This window comes from Micropterus salmoides, unplaced genomic scaffold, assembly GCF_014851395.1.
Source record: "Micropterus salmoides isolate LMB-PRFRI ecotype aquatic unplaced genomic scaffold, ASM1485139v1 Ms_hic_scaffold_22, whole genome shotgun sequence".
Taxonomy (NCBI): Eukaryota; Metazoa; Chordata; class Actinopteri; order Centrarchiformes; family Centrarchidae; genus Micropterus; species Micropterus salmoides.
Genome location: NW_024041373.1, coordinates 16,717,679 through 16,732,116, shown reverse-complemented (window position 1 = coordinate 16,732,116; position 14,438 = coordinate 16,717,679). Strand labels below are relative to the sequence as shown.

Below are 14,438 nucleotides of genomic sequence, written 5' to 3'. Positions count from 1 at the left end.
CCCAGTATGGGGAAACAATATGGGGGACTCCAAGGCCAAGCTGCTGCCACGGGTGGATTGAGATTTGTCTGGCAATTCAATAAGCCTGGAGGTATACTTGATCTTTCACTAGCAGTGAAGTCATCATGGCAAACAAATGAACGGGGATGGGGGGGGGCTCTGCCTTTTTGCCTACCAGGGGCTATCTGTCTTAATCTGCTTGGTCTTTGGCTCTTCCAGCATGGAAGCATGGAGCCTGCATCAAGTTTTTTTTCCCACCTGTGTGTGTGTGTGTTATTCCTGCTCTGCTCTGCCCAGGCAGACACCCCCTAATGTCAGATGACTGAGCGCCACTACACCACTACACAGCAGTTGCTATGGTAACCTGCCAGGTTCTGTGTACACGGATACTCACCGCCGCAATTTTGATCTGCAGTGATAGGAGAGCAAGAGTCCCACAAAATCACCCACCCACACATACACACACACACACACACACACACACACGCATACTTAGATACACAAGCTATCATGCTGTACTGTATATGTAGAGAAATGTCAGCATACATGCACCCCACAAATGTACAATGTTCCACCCACATGAGGAGATACTCATTCACCTTCACGGTGCACTCCTAAGTACATATTGTGCTGCATATCATTAGACTGAGTATGTAAGCAAACACAGCCTGCTGAGCAGAATTATCAGCCCCACTAGAAGTAGCACAAATCACAGCAGGTGATACACCGGGATATCTCTATGCCTAGAAACCCCTTTAATGCAACCAGTGCCTTATTTCTCACTGACTGTCACAACCACACTCCGTTTCATTCTCCATATACACACATACACACACACATACACACATACACACACACACACACACACACACATACACATACACATACACATACACACATACATACAGGGCAGATTGGAAGGGCTAAGTCAGAGCAGAAGATGAAAGCGAGAGGGAGCTGTGTCCATGCCAGCAGAGCTGTGTGAGTGGGAAAGTGATGAAAGAGAGGCTCATTTAGTAAATTGACAGCTCTCTTCAGGATTCAGCATCTTCTTCACCATGAAAGGCCTGAATCTTTCTCATCTCCCAGCTAATCTCACCAGGCGTGAAGAAAGTGTCACATTCCAGCAAACATTAACAATGACAGTGTTTTAGTTTGGATCCCTCTCTCTTCTGACTCCCATTGCTGCTTCATTCAGTTCACAGATGCACAGTGGGTGTCTGTGCAAGGTGGATATACCAGTGTTAATATTTTGATGTAAGTTATGATGTAAAAGGTAAGTTTGACAAGACAGAACTAAGTATACATGAAAAAATGTTGATGTTCATTTTCCGATCTACAAAGGTGACGGATACACTCAAATAGACACACCATAAAAACGCCCTCAATTTCTCAGCAGTAATAGAAGATCAGCTTATCTTACCTCAGTGAGAAAGTTACAAAATGGATACGAAAAGACACAATTGGTGTCAGGTTAATTTCACTCTAGCGCATATTGTCTAGCATGGAAATGACAAGGTTAACTTGAATGGGCCCCAGTTCTGAGCAGACAGTGTAAAGTATTAATATAATCAAGCCAGCTAATAGAATGAGGCTTGCAGTTATAGGCAACATGCTGTTCATAGCTATCTTGCTAAGCTGAGAGGAGGAGCACAAGAGAAATGTTGCTGATGGAAAGGCAGTTTTACATTTTTTTATATTGAATCAAATCTTAATTGTGTCCTGTTTACAGCAGTGCTTTTGGAATACAGTCCCCTGCAAAAGTATTGGAACGGTAAGGCTTTGTTTTTGTTGTTCACTGAAGACATTTGAGTTTTAGATCAAAAGATGAGTATGAGACAAGAGTTCAGAAATTCAGCTTTTATTTCCTGGTATTCACATCTAGATGTTTTAAACAACTTAGGACATATCACCGTTTGTATTAGACCACAGCATTCTTAGGTGAGCAAAAATAATGGAACAAATAATCTTAAAGTAAATAACATTTAATATTTGGTGGCATAACCCTTGCTTGCAATAACTGCCTCAAGCCTGCGACCCATCGATATCACCAAACTGTTGCATTCTTCATTTGTGATGCTATTCCAGGCCTTTACCGCAGCTTCTTCAGTTCTTGTTTGTTTCGGGGTGTTTCTCCCTTCAGTCTCCTCTTAAGGAGTTGAAATGCAGCTCTATTGGATTAAGGTCAGGTGATTGACTTGGCCAGTCTAAAACCTTCCACTTTTTCCCCCTGATGAAGTCCTTTGTTTTGTTGGCAGTGTGCTTTGGGTCATTGTCCTTGTCCACTTTGGCCTTTCCATCACTTTGGTAGAGATTAATATTGGACTCATCAGTCCATACGATTGTGTTACAGAACCTTTGCGGCTCATCTCTGTACAAATTTCAAATTTCAATCTGGCCTTCCGATTCTTGCTGCTGATGAGTGGTTTGCATCTTGTGGTGTGGCCTCTATATTTCTGCTCTCTGAGTCTTCTTTGTGGATTGTGATACCTTCACCCTGCACTGTGGAGGTCGTTGGTGATGTCACTTACTGATGTTTTGGGGGTCTCTTCACAGCTCTCACGATATTTCTGTCATCAACTACTGTTGTTTTCCTTGGCTGACCTGTTCGATGTCTGTTGCTCAGTACACCAGTAGTTTCTGTCTTTTTCAGGACATTCCAAATTGTTGTGCTTGCTATGGTCAATGTTTGTCTGATGTCTCTGGTAGATTGTCCTTCTTTTCTCAGCTTGATAATGGCTTGCTTTTCTCCCATAGACAGCTCTCTGGTCTTCATGTTAGTTTATCCTCTTTAACAGGAATTGGAGTCTTTATAGGTTTGAACCAAGGATGAAAACTTAGACTAGTCATGCAGAGCTATATAATGTCTAGACAATCAACCTAAAAGGTAACACCTGGGGAACAAGAAACATCTGTCAGTCATATGTTCCAATAGTTTTGCTCAGTTGAAAAATGGGTGGGTTCAAACAAAGGGTAGTATGTCCTGAGTTGTTCACATCTAGATGTGAATACCACGAAATTAGAGCTGAAATTCTGAACTCGTCTTTTGATCTTAAACAACAAAAACAAAGGAATTTGCCTTACCGTTCCAATACTTTGAGGGGCCTGTATGTATCCCTGCAGTCAATTAAGTTACTAGGCATTATACACAGCAGAAGATTCTGTGACTACGGATAATTTTCTTTGTGACCATCAATGGACAAAATTAACTGTGATATATAAATATATGTGCTAGGCCATCAGGATATATCAGGATTTGGCAAAGAGGTGTAGAGTGCAGGACAGATTCTTGGGGCAGTGTGAGGGATGAAACTAAAGAAAGGAGGGTCAGAAGGGGAGTGGGCCTGTAATTTATACCAACAGAAAAGCCACAGTGACAGCCTCTTACCTACTGCACAAACACCACATATGCTACCTCTTGTACTTGACAAATAAATCTCTCCTCTCACATAAACACAAGCATGTGCATGCACACCCACACACACAAATACACACACTCATCTGTTCATCTGGCACAGGCACAGCAGAGTGAGTTACAGCATGCCGCACATAGGCCATTGCAGCAGAAAGAAGGCTGGACAGTGCCAGCCAAATAGCCAACTGAGATTCAGTGAGGACAGAGCAACCACTAGCATCTGCGGGGATCAAATTAATTGTCCTACAGCATGTCTCCTGTGGGACCTGTACAAAACAGGTGACTAAATGTGTACATGGCAGTGGATTATACAGTGGATTAATCTGGAAGCCAACTTGGGTGTGAAAACCATTTGCAGTCTGTTTGCCTGAGGAAATACTGCTGCTCTTATCTAATTGTGGGCAAATCACTAGTGCCAAAAAAGTGCTAATGGACTCAAGTCTGGATTTGAAATTTGAGACTTCTATATCCAGCAGAAGAGGGAAAACCTACCAGAACTCTGCCAGTGAGCGTCTGAGCAGAGATCATGACACCAGCCCAGTCTTTGACTGAAGTCATCCATCCCACTTCGCTGGCTGGGACCTCCTCCTTCTCATCAGCACCCTTTGGTCTGTCTGCTGCCTGATTGTTGGCGGGGTTGTTCACCTTCTGAGCCTCCTGGAAGAAAGGATAATAGTCTGTGTAAGGAAATGGAGCATATTAAAGATAAAAAACAGGAATATGCCTGCTTTAGGTATAAGGAGAATCTACATTTTGGGGAATTACTACAAACCAAAAGTGTAATTTAACAGTGAGGACAGAAATAAATTATTGGCAATGGGAAAATTAATTTCTCTTACAAAAGGAAACCATGTGTAGGTACCCCTAAGAATTACCCAGTTTGTTGAAGATAATCAAAACAATTTACTCATATCAGCTTCTACAGTAAAACACTATCCTGTTAAGTCAAAGGCTATGGCTTATGTATCCTGAGCATGCTCATCCACATTCAAGACATGCCACAACCCCTGTGATTGTAGCCATCTGCTATATGTTTGAATATGTTTGAGTGCACGTGAGTTAGATAACGACAGAATGTAATTGTAGTCACTCTTGCAGTTTTGCACATATGGCTATTTAAGTTAATTGTTCCCCTCGGTAGAGAGTAAGACCGCTGTTGTCACGCACGCCTTTCAACATTTCTTTCTGTGTCCGACTGAGTGAGTAGAGTTTCATGACAGTTCATTTACATGCTTTGCTTGGCACCATCATTGCATGCAGCTGTTCATCTCCAGCTATTCACTTACTCCTGATTTGACACAAGCAGGCACTCAGCTTCCCTGACCTTCTGCCAGAAAAAGGGAATGAATAGATTTCCCTGTGTTTTACAGCCTTTGAAGAAACAAAATCCTACAATTGCATGCATTACACGCACATTCTCAAAGACACTCAAAGAGAGTAAAGTGTTTGTGTGCATCACTCTCAGCCTCATTAAACCATGGGGTTAGGCCCTCTAAATGGTTTCCATGGAGAATCCCTGGAATTGCAATAACTTTCAAGCCTCTTGATGGCGGCCCATTGCTCCTTTCCAAGGTGGCAAGCTCGTATTACCACAGGGTACACATGCAGCACTTTACAATGTCCCCTTTCACAGTGACATCCGACAAGTAGCCATCAAAGCAGATTATGTGCTATGTCAACAAAGTGAAATTTGTTTCCCTGTACTGTACATGTCACACTGCTATAGTTTGTTTGGATGACCCCATAACATCCAAAATACGATGACGTAAATGAAAAAAAAGATTTGTGTTTACAGCCAGTTTGTTTTTGTTGCTACACCCAACACATTTTGTTCCAGGAAGACTATTGAGTAATAAAGACATGCCAACAGTAGGCCAGGCAACCACCTGGGTGACCAATGCCGTATGGAAGTGTATGCAACTTAAAAACAAAACAGACTGCAACAGGAGTATTTCTGCAGGGCTAAAGAGCAATGCTATTACAGATGAGCCCAAGAGAGTGCTCTGTCCATTTCAAGAGGATTGTCTGGTCAAATTGGATTACATTTCACAATGATATGGCATGGGCACAGCTGCCATTTTCCTAATTTGATTCCAACCCCATAACAATGCCAATAAACTGGCCCTAAAAAAGCCTGAGTTAGTCATAAGATTATTATCTGCTTCTGCCGTTGAGTCTCTCAGTACTGTGGTGGATAATTCAGTTACTTATACTTTATATACTCATTAAATAGCTAAGTCTTTGGAGACTCACAAACATTTACAGTACCCATGAGTGTGATTTGAAGCATTAAGTTTCGTCTTTGAAAGTCACATGGAATCAGTGTTTAATTATAAATGACAGCTATCATTACTGGAGGTAGACTGATCTTCTGAAATTTTGGGATTAAATTAAAAAGATGCTTATGTAAACAACATCTACATTTCAAATCCATGCTCCTATCACAAAACCTTATATGATATCCTGTTGCCTGGAAGGTGGAGAATATATGCATGACTAAGTTTCTGTCTTCTCTTAAACTCTTAAACACCCACCACCCTGGCCCATACTTCTTCAGTACTCACTTGACTACGTAGCCAGCATGCGTCTCGCCTGTCACATGCAGCAAATACTCAGCAAAGTGTGTGTGCATGCGGGTTACTGTGCACAGGGATGTCTAAGGTTTCACTCAGATTGGCTGTGTACCTACTTGATAGCATTCCAGGCATGTTGTGGTGGCATAGTATGTGCTGGTCTGTAGTCAGCAGTTACTTCTTACCACAGTAAGAATATACTAGAACTACTGTATGTCACCTAAGTCAAGTCTCACAGTAGCTGTACCTGTTTCTAGTGCTCTTCTTGCTACTGTTCCGTCCAGAGCGTCCCATAAATACTTTCAGACATAAATCCTGTCACAGCAGTTTCACAGTAAATACTGCTAACTGACAGGTTTGCTAGTGCTGCATCACATCACAGAAAAACAGCAAACAACAATGTCTTCATGAATTCGTTGTTTTTTTTTTAAAGGCAAACTACAGCATAGTTAGGCAGGGGCTGTGTAAGGATTTCAATATATCAAGAAGATTTTAACTTTAACATTCTTTTCTATTGGTTTTCAGAGAGTGTGTGTAGACCTCATATGATGCCAGGTTAATCAACTCTAGCTGGTTCACACCTGAACATGGGGGCTTTAAGAATACATTCAGCAGCAGTGATGTTTTACTGTGTGTGCCTGTGAGCATGTGTGTGGTGGAGGGGAATACATGAATAATGGATGCAGTCATAAACTGATGGTTGGGCAGATCAGAAGAGACAATGTAAACAAGGAATTGCTTCTAGTTCATTTGAGTGGCCGGCGGTGGGCCTCAGCCGAGGGACAGAGAACCACTGAAGCAGCCTGCCATGGGAGAATCCATCTGCTGGCTATATATACACACCTGTGATGTCAAACTGAGAGAGAAAGAGAGAGAGAGAGAGAGACAGGCAGGGAGAGGGGGAGCGAGGGAGCAGCAGGACTCGGTAAATGTGTTTATAACCAAGCTCATAAAATCAACCCTGTTTTTTATATTTTTACAGTCAGGATTTTTCAACAAGAGCCATTCAATGTTTATACAGTAATTACCTCTCTATATAGTGGTTTTCATTGTCTACACACAAGGGATTCATAGGAAATGACACACATAATTCAGAGTTACTGTTATTTTATTTTATCTCATTAATATCCGCCTCATTATTTACCGTTTGGCCTCTCACAGCCGTATCAGAGTTACTGTAATGCAAACCAAACATTTTCTACTGCTGCTAGTTCACATTAAAAGTTTGCAAGTGGGTCTTGTCACTGAGATTACAGCTGACAGTGACTGTTCATTAAAAATGCTTCTACACAACAGGACAAACATTTTTAGCATTTTTTTGTCAGCAGATGACTTTTAAATATTGTATGGAGTAATGGAACAGGAAGGAGTGGCCACAGTGAGCTGCAGGCAACAGACTCCACACCTCCAACTTCTCAGCAAGGTAAACAACTATACTGTCCCCTGTTGTGTGAAAAACTACTCACGACATGCGCAGCATGAAATCAGATGACGTTTGCATTATTATTGACTGATTTCTTTATTTTTAAAAAGTTAGTGTGCATTAAATAGACACATCAGTTGTTTTTTTATTGTATTTCTGACAAAGTAACTGCTCAAAGAGCGTTTGCTTTAGTATTAAGCCGCACTTGCTGTTACCATTACTGGTGCAGCCAGTAATTATTGTAACTTTAAGATGCATATTATGAAAATCTAAAAATTCTAGTTAGGATAGTATACTTGCACTGGGTCTTGTTTGACTTTTCTTTTGCCTGTCCAGTATTTTCTATTTGCAGGTTTCTAAGTAATAAAAAAGTAATTAATATGAAAAATGTAACACCTGTCCAAATTTCTATTTAAAACTGGATGTAGTTCATCTTCCTACTTCAAGAAATCTTTTTATAACAAGATGAACACTGTTAATATTAGGATGGTACCAATTAGCAGAGTACACAGGGGAGGTCTGGTAATAATGAGCAAGAAATATACAGATAAAAATGACACAGGAAAAAAAAGACAAAGAGAGGGACTGACAGTGAGAATACAGGACAGGGACAAAGAGACAGAGGCTACTGGCTACGATGAAGGACACCCACTCAGACAAAGAGTCAGAGGGAGGAAAGAAGATAGAATGACAGGATGATAAAGCGAGGGGGTCAGAGATAATGTCAGAGAGAGACAAATTACAAGACATCAAGACAGACAGGAAACAGAGCAAACACAGTGCAGGCAGACAGACAGACAGACAGAAGACAGTGACAGAGAGACAAAGATACTGCAAGACTGCGACATAAAGAAGTCTGTGAAATACAGATAGCGGGGCAGATTAGGAGCAAGAGAAACTAGAGGTGAATGAGGGACTGGAGACAGAGACAGAAAGAAAAGACCAGAGAGAGAGAGACAGGAACATGCTCATGTGACTCCGCTGATCTAACAGGACTTGGCTTAAGCGCAGCTGTTCCTCTGGCTTTCGTCTGCATCGCTGGGGAAAACTCTATTCCAGTGTGAGAGGCTATTTATAGCCACACCCAGGGAGACGTGAAACTAGTGAATCTAATAACATGCTCTGTTCCCCATGTTTGCTATTTTAATGCCGGTACAGTTACCCTGTGTCCCTGGGTTACAGATCTACACTGGGTCACAGCAAAAGGGAAGAGGGAGGAAGAATAAGGAGCCTCTTCACATACTCATGCGCGTGAACAAACAAGCAGGTGCAAGGCTGAATCTGACAACACCATGTGGAGGAAAGCTGTTATTTCTGTGTATAGGTCACGCCTACTGAACCATATAGAACTAAGGGAGCCAAATGGTACTGGCTAATAATGATCAGGCCATCGTAAGTGACGTGACTTGAGTGTTGTATCTCTGCAATACAGAAATCCCCACAGTTAGTGTCACAATATTATTATGATCGAATTATCGTATACCTCTCCTAACCCGTGTTCCCTAAAAAGTTACTTCAGAACATCGCGAACAAAGTGCAAAAATAAAGAGAATTATGATTTAACACGATGGCTGATGACTCCAAGGGCCAAAGCTTGTTGATCCCGAGGTTAAGGGCTTACCTAGGCTGCCATGTGTTTGATTTAGGGATTACACAGGTACAGCCCAAAATGCAATCTGTTCAGGACAGCACCCATACATGTCCACACTATCAACTCAATTTTCATATCACCACTCTAATGTGATTTACTGAGGCAGGGAAGCTGCAGGGCAAACCGGCACATGTGGTATAGTACATACTGTGAACACATTTGCCATACTGCAATGCTTGAAGTGGGCTGGTACGCAGCGGTACACAGTATTGGCACTTCTACACTCACAAGCCGCCAGTACTCTTTTCAGCCCTCTCCACTGCGCTACACTCACTCGTTACTGTTCTCGCCTGCCTGCTTTTCCTTTGTCAAGTAACATTACATAAACATTAAAAAGACTGGCTCCAAAAGGGCACAAACAGAGCACATACAGAGTCAGATAATGACACAACAGACTTCAAAATTTAAATTCTACCCTACCATACTGATCGTTTGTGTGACACACCAAAAGAAGAGAAAAGCAGGAATCAGCAGTATCCAGGGATTTTGCCGGGAAGCTAAGGCCTATGTTATCGGGTGCCTTTTGTTGAAACATGTTAAGCTTTTCATGAAGTCGATATTCTCATAAATGTCACTTTTTGGTCACCAATCACAGCCTGATTGTGACGGGACCTCAAATACCGGTGGAGGTGCTACAGTAAACATTCAAATGTTGAACTGGCATTTATGGTTGTGATTATTGATGAGTTAGAACTTAACAAATTAGAGAATAATGTAAACCACATTTCTTGCACAAGGATCTAATGAAAAGATAAATGTTGGTTCTGTATTTCTTAAACTGCTGTATTGTACTTATACACTAATTTGTACTAGTTATTTGTCCACGTGTAGATTATTTATAATTTATTTAGAATTATTTTACTAAAGTTAATGTGGCAATATAAATATGCCATACTATAGGCTACAGTAAATACATTTTTGGGGAAATGGCAATGAAATGCTGAGTTATACCACCAGTCTATGGTTATAACGTAAGCTATGGACTAGTTTTTATGTGCTGAGGTTTATGCTCAGGGGGCTGAGTATATAAAGTGCAAAATAATTTTAAGGAAATCACAAATTTCACCATTGTGTACCAGCAAACTATGAGCCACAAGTTTAAACTCTCCGACAACTGACAAATTCGATGTCACAGTCTGATCATCACAAAGCATCAGTGTCATTAGAGAGGCTGTCCATCTCCAAAACAACATTAGCCCCACACGGCCTACTGGGCACTGCAGGCCAGAGTAGGATTAGATGATTTGTAGATGCAGAACTAAACAGATGTCATCTACAATGTCTGCAAACAGGAAATAACTCATTCCTTAAAATGGCTGCACTCCAAGTAAGCTTTTTGTCCCAATTGTGATGTCTCCTCAGCGAGCAAAGAGAAACAATAAGAAAATGATATGAAAAAGCATAATGTAAGCCTGGCAGCGCACGCTGTCTAAGATGTACATTCTTTCATGTCCCCCTGCTCAAACAAAAGAGGACAAAATAAAGACACATCTCCGCATTAGTATTACTTCCCTACGACTGGAGGGAGAATAATAGAAAAAAAATCTTGAATGTACTGTCCTGTTGATTCAATGCTGTACTTCACCTCTTCCATTGATACAACATTTCAAGCCCCAGTGGTCTGGGATAAAAATAGATGACGCAGGGAATGATGGGAGATTGAAAGGTCAGCACTTGTCGTCCGTAACATCAAGTTTTATCATCTTGTCAGGAGATAATAGACAGCCAGTGGCTTAAATGAGGGCATACTTAAGATGTAGTCTATATAAAAAAAATGCCCAAAAGAAAGTTTTTCATCAGAACATTCCTGGTGTAAAAATTAGAAAATGAGCTAATGTATGTCAGCATCTCTGTTCCCTCTAGATGCAGTTGTTTGCCAGCTGAAAGCCTTGGGAGTTTTAACATTCAGGAAAACAAACCAAATAACACTCACTGCAGGTTTCACTATGTGGCTGAGCAATAAATGGCACCAGATCAGTTTCAGACCTCAAAAATCAATATCATAATTTTCTTGCACTCTGCATTACTCTTAGAAACCCAGAGAGACGACCACATCAGTCAATCAATTCATTCATTTGCACCTAACAATCACCCCTGCTCCTGTCTTTGAAGTCTGATAATTCACCTTAAACAAGGTGAGCAGCTGTCAATCATTGCTCTCTGCCTCTGACAAAAAGCTTCTTCGTCGCCTCTTCTGCTGATCTTTGCTTCTACTGTATTTGACTGCAAGTGCAGATAATTGCCCATGTAATCACCACAGACACCGGACAACAGAGGGATTTATGTCCTCTGACATTAAGACCATGAAAACAAATGAGAGACAATTAATTACTTTAATGTAGATGTAAATTTAACAGATCACTGTGTCTGGGAAAAGACTACAGTGAAAGGTGGGGTATGTGATTCTGAAGAAATCCAATACCATGACAAATAACATGATACAGCACAGCAAGTAATGTAGCTAATATTAGCTAGGTTGTTGGTTAGCAAACTGCAATCCTTACAGTTGCTAAGCTAACACGCAGGGAGGACGGGATCGTCCTCAGGCTCAGATTCTTGTTTTCTATGAAAATTAGGTCTGACTTGACAGGAAATGCTTCACATTCCATTCACTACAGTTTTTTCTATTGCTAACCTGCATTGGTCAAATCTGAAGTCACTTTATCAAAACTCTTCACACAGTCAGCGAAACAGAAGTGTATGTGGCCCAAACTGTGAATCATTCTTCATTGCTTTCACACAAAATGCATTCAGTGACCACTTTCTCCAAAATCCATGATCTCTTTTTTCATTACTACTTCACCACCTGCAAAACATGATGCTAACACACTGTGTCCAGAAACACATTCAAAACAGAATGATTGCAAATGTCCTGCATTTTTGCAGTAATCAGACAGAAATATATAGAACAGCAGAACATTTACAAACATTTTATGTTTACGTCTATGTGCATAGAGAAATGTGTGTAGTGTTTTGAATGTAGCTTTACTGTAAAACTGCAAGCTGAGTGTAAAGTAGGAAATGTGCTTGTATTTTAGCAGAATTGGTTCAAGGGGTTGGTGCACCAATTACAGGTTTTGGTCAGAGTGTCTCAGGTATCATTTTTACTTTGTAAACAGCTGAAAAAAACTGTATTGCAGCACTGAAATTTCAGGAACTTTTTTTTCACAATTACTGAATGCAGTGATATAGAAAAAAAGGATATTAAAGCAAATTTCGGTATTTCTGATTCATTCTTGTTACATATACTATAGTACAGTAAATAAAGTGAAAATATGTTCATCTTACAGTTTTTCTCAGTCGCTTTGTTACATTTCTAGAATCATCCTTAACATTTGCAAAACTATTTGTATTTGTAAACTATGGCAAGATTTGAATGACAATGATTGAAAATGCACAAGCTGCACTTTTTCTGTATAGCATGAATTTCAACAGTACAGAGTTATACATTGCAAGGGTTTGGACAGGATTCACAGTTGATACACGCTTTTACTGTATGCACTGTAATTTGTTGACAGAGCATGTCATTGTGATGCAGAAAAAAAATAGACTATTTAATATACCAATACATTGTGATCAACATGACATAAGCAATTGATAATGTAGGAAACAGCAGACAATTGTACATAATCATATCCATAAATGTGTCAAAGCATTTGCAATTTCTCAAAAGACTAAGAAATTGCTATGTGAACAAGAGACTAGATGATGTGGAGGTTGAACAAGTAGAATTTCAATTCTGATCTGAGAAATGTACCAACATGACTGAGAACAACTGTATTCTATATGAAATACTGATTTATATGAAAAAATCTGTCACATTTCAAAGATAAAAGTTGATTATATTTACGTAATGCTTCCTGTTGTTAGTGTTTTGTAGGTCAGTGTGTTATGAGTGAGATCGTATGCTTTCTGAGTGACAATTGTTGCCACCGTTTTGGTTGAACAAGTTTATTTTGAGACTTGTATGAAGTGTTTTGCGGGTTTGAGTGACTTTTGGAGGTGACATTAACTATTTGGCCAAGATGCATGATGGTAGAGCAGACTGTGTGAAGAGTTTTGGCTTTGAAAAAGTGGCTTCAGTTTCGACCACAGCATCTTAGCAATTAAAAAAAAAATAAAAAAATTAAACAATGCCCTTCAGTGTTACTGCTGACATGGAAAGAATTTAGAAGCATTGGTTATCGCACCAAGGACAGAAATACATTACCTGCAGTCTTTGATTCTTTGTACCCAAGAACGGGTTACATACCATTTTATCTTATCAGAAAGTAGGTGGAATGAAAAAAAGCAACATGCTAGAATGACATCGGCTTTTATTGTACTATAGCCATCAATGGGGCAATCACCTGAGGCTGGTTTCCACCATTTTGTACTACAGCCCAACATACTAAAATATTTAGACATTACAAAAACATATATATGGTTCACATATTTAAAAAAAAAACTTTCTCTCTTCGAGTATGTCATACTTTTCAATTGTTCAGAATAATTATCTGTCATGTTTGCGCTAAATGTTACTGTGACATTCCTTAAAAGTGATTTTCTTGTTGCTTAGAACCACCAACCTCTATCTGTTCAGCGATACCCTGAACATTGACTCTATTTTCTATTACTGCTCTAATTGGACTTCCATTTGTTCAAGGGCACTGGACAATTTTGTATGTCTGTCTCTCTCTTTGTGTGCCTGCGTGTGTATGTGTGTGTATATACAGTATGCATGTGTTAAGGGCAATGATTGATTTCTATTCCATCTGAGGCTCGGTATATGTCGACATTGCTTACCACACCTATGAATCAGGAGGTAATAGTGTCTCTCCAAGCTCCCTCCCTGTCTGGACCTTCTAACCATGGAGCCTGTGGCAGAGCTCATTTCTCCGCTAACAGAGCTCCGTCAGCTGCAGGAGACTCTCAGTTGCACACTTCAATACAGAGCCAAAAAACGAAATGTCATTTTTTAATACAGCATGTGTTTTGACCACATTGCAGCATGGTAGGCCGCATTATTATGAGATATTCTACAAGATATTCATAAAAGTGCATATTAGAACTTAACAATTCATTTTGCATTCTTTAAGCTTGTGCAACAAAAAATTGTTGTGGAGTTTGATGTTGTTTCTTGTCTCCATACATTTTAACCTCATTGGCTAGTGGAAATAAGAAGATTAACCCTGTGGAGTTTACATAGACACAGTGATTACATTCAAAGCATATGTGTGTATCATCAGTCCAAACAAATGCATTGAATGGGTTTCTTTCCTTATAAAACATTTGCAAAGCCAATTTTTAAGTATTTTAAAAAATTCCAGTTTGGTCACATTATGCTACGCATATTAAGAACAGGTTTAAATAGTTTTTTGTTTTTTTAAACACCAT

At 40.0% G+C, this 14,438-nt stretch overlaps 1 protein-coding gene across 9 annotated transcripts in view; it reads right to left on the bottom strand.

Annotated features, from left to right (window-relative positions):
• Positions 1–14,438, bottom strand: part of kcnma1a (potassium large conductance calcium-activated channel, subfamily M, alpha member 1a) — a 149,209-nt gene that overhangs the window by 110,902 nt on the left and 23,869 nt on the right. For all 9 annotated transcript variants that reach the window (XM_038736864.1, XM_038736865.1, XM_038736860.1 and 6 more), the window contains exon 2: positions 3,908–4,072. In XM_038736864.1, the coding sequence (XP_038592792.1) occupies positions 3,908–4,072 (165 nt within the window). The remainder of the gene's footprint in view (positions 1–3,907; positions 4,073–14,438) is intronic.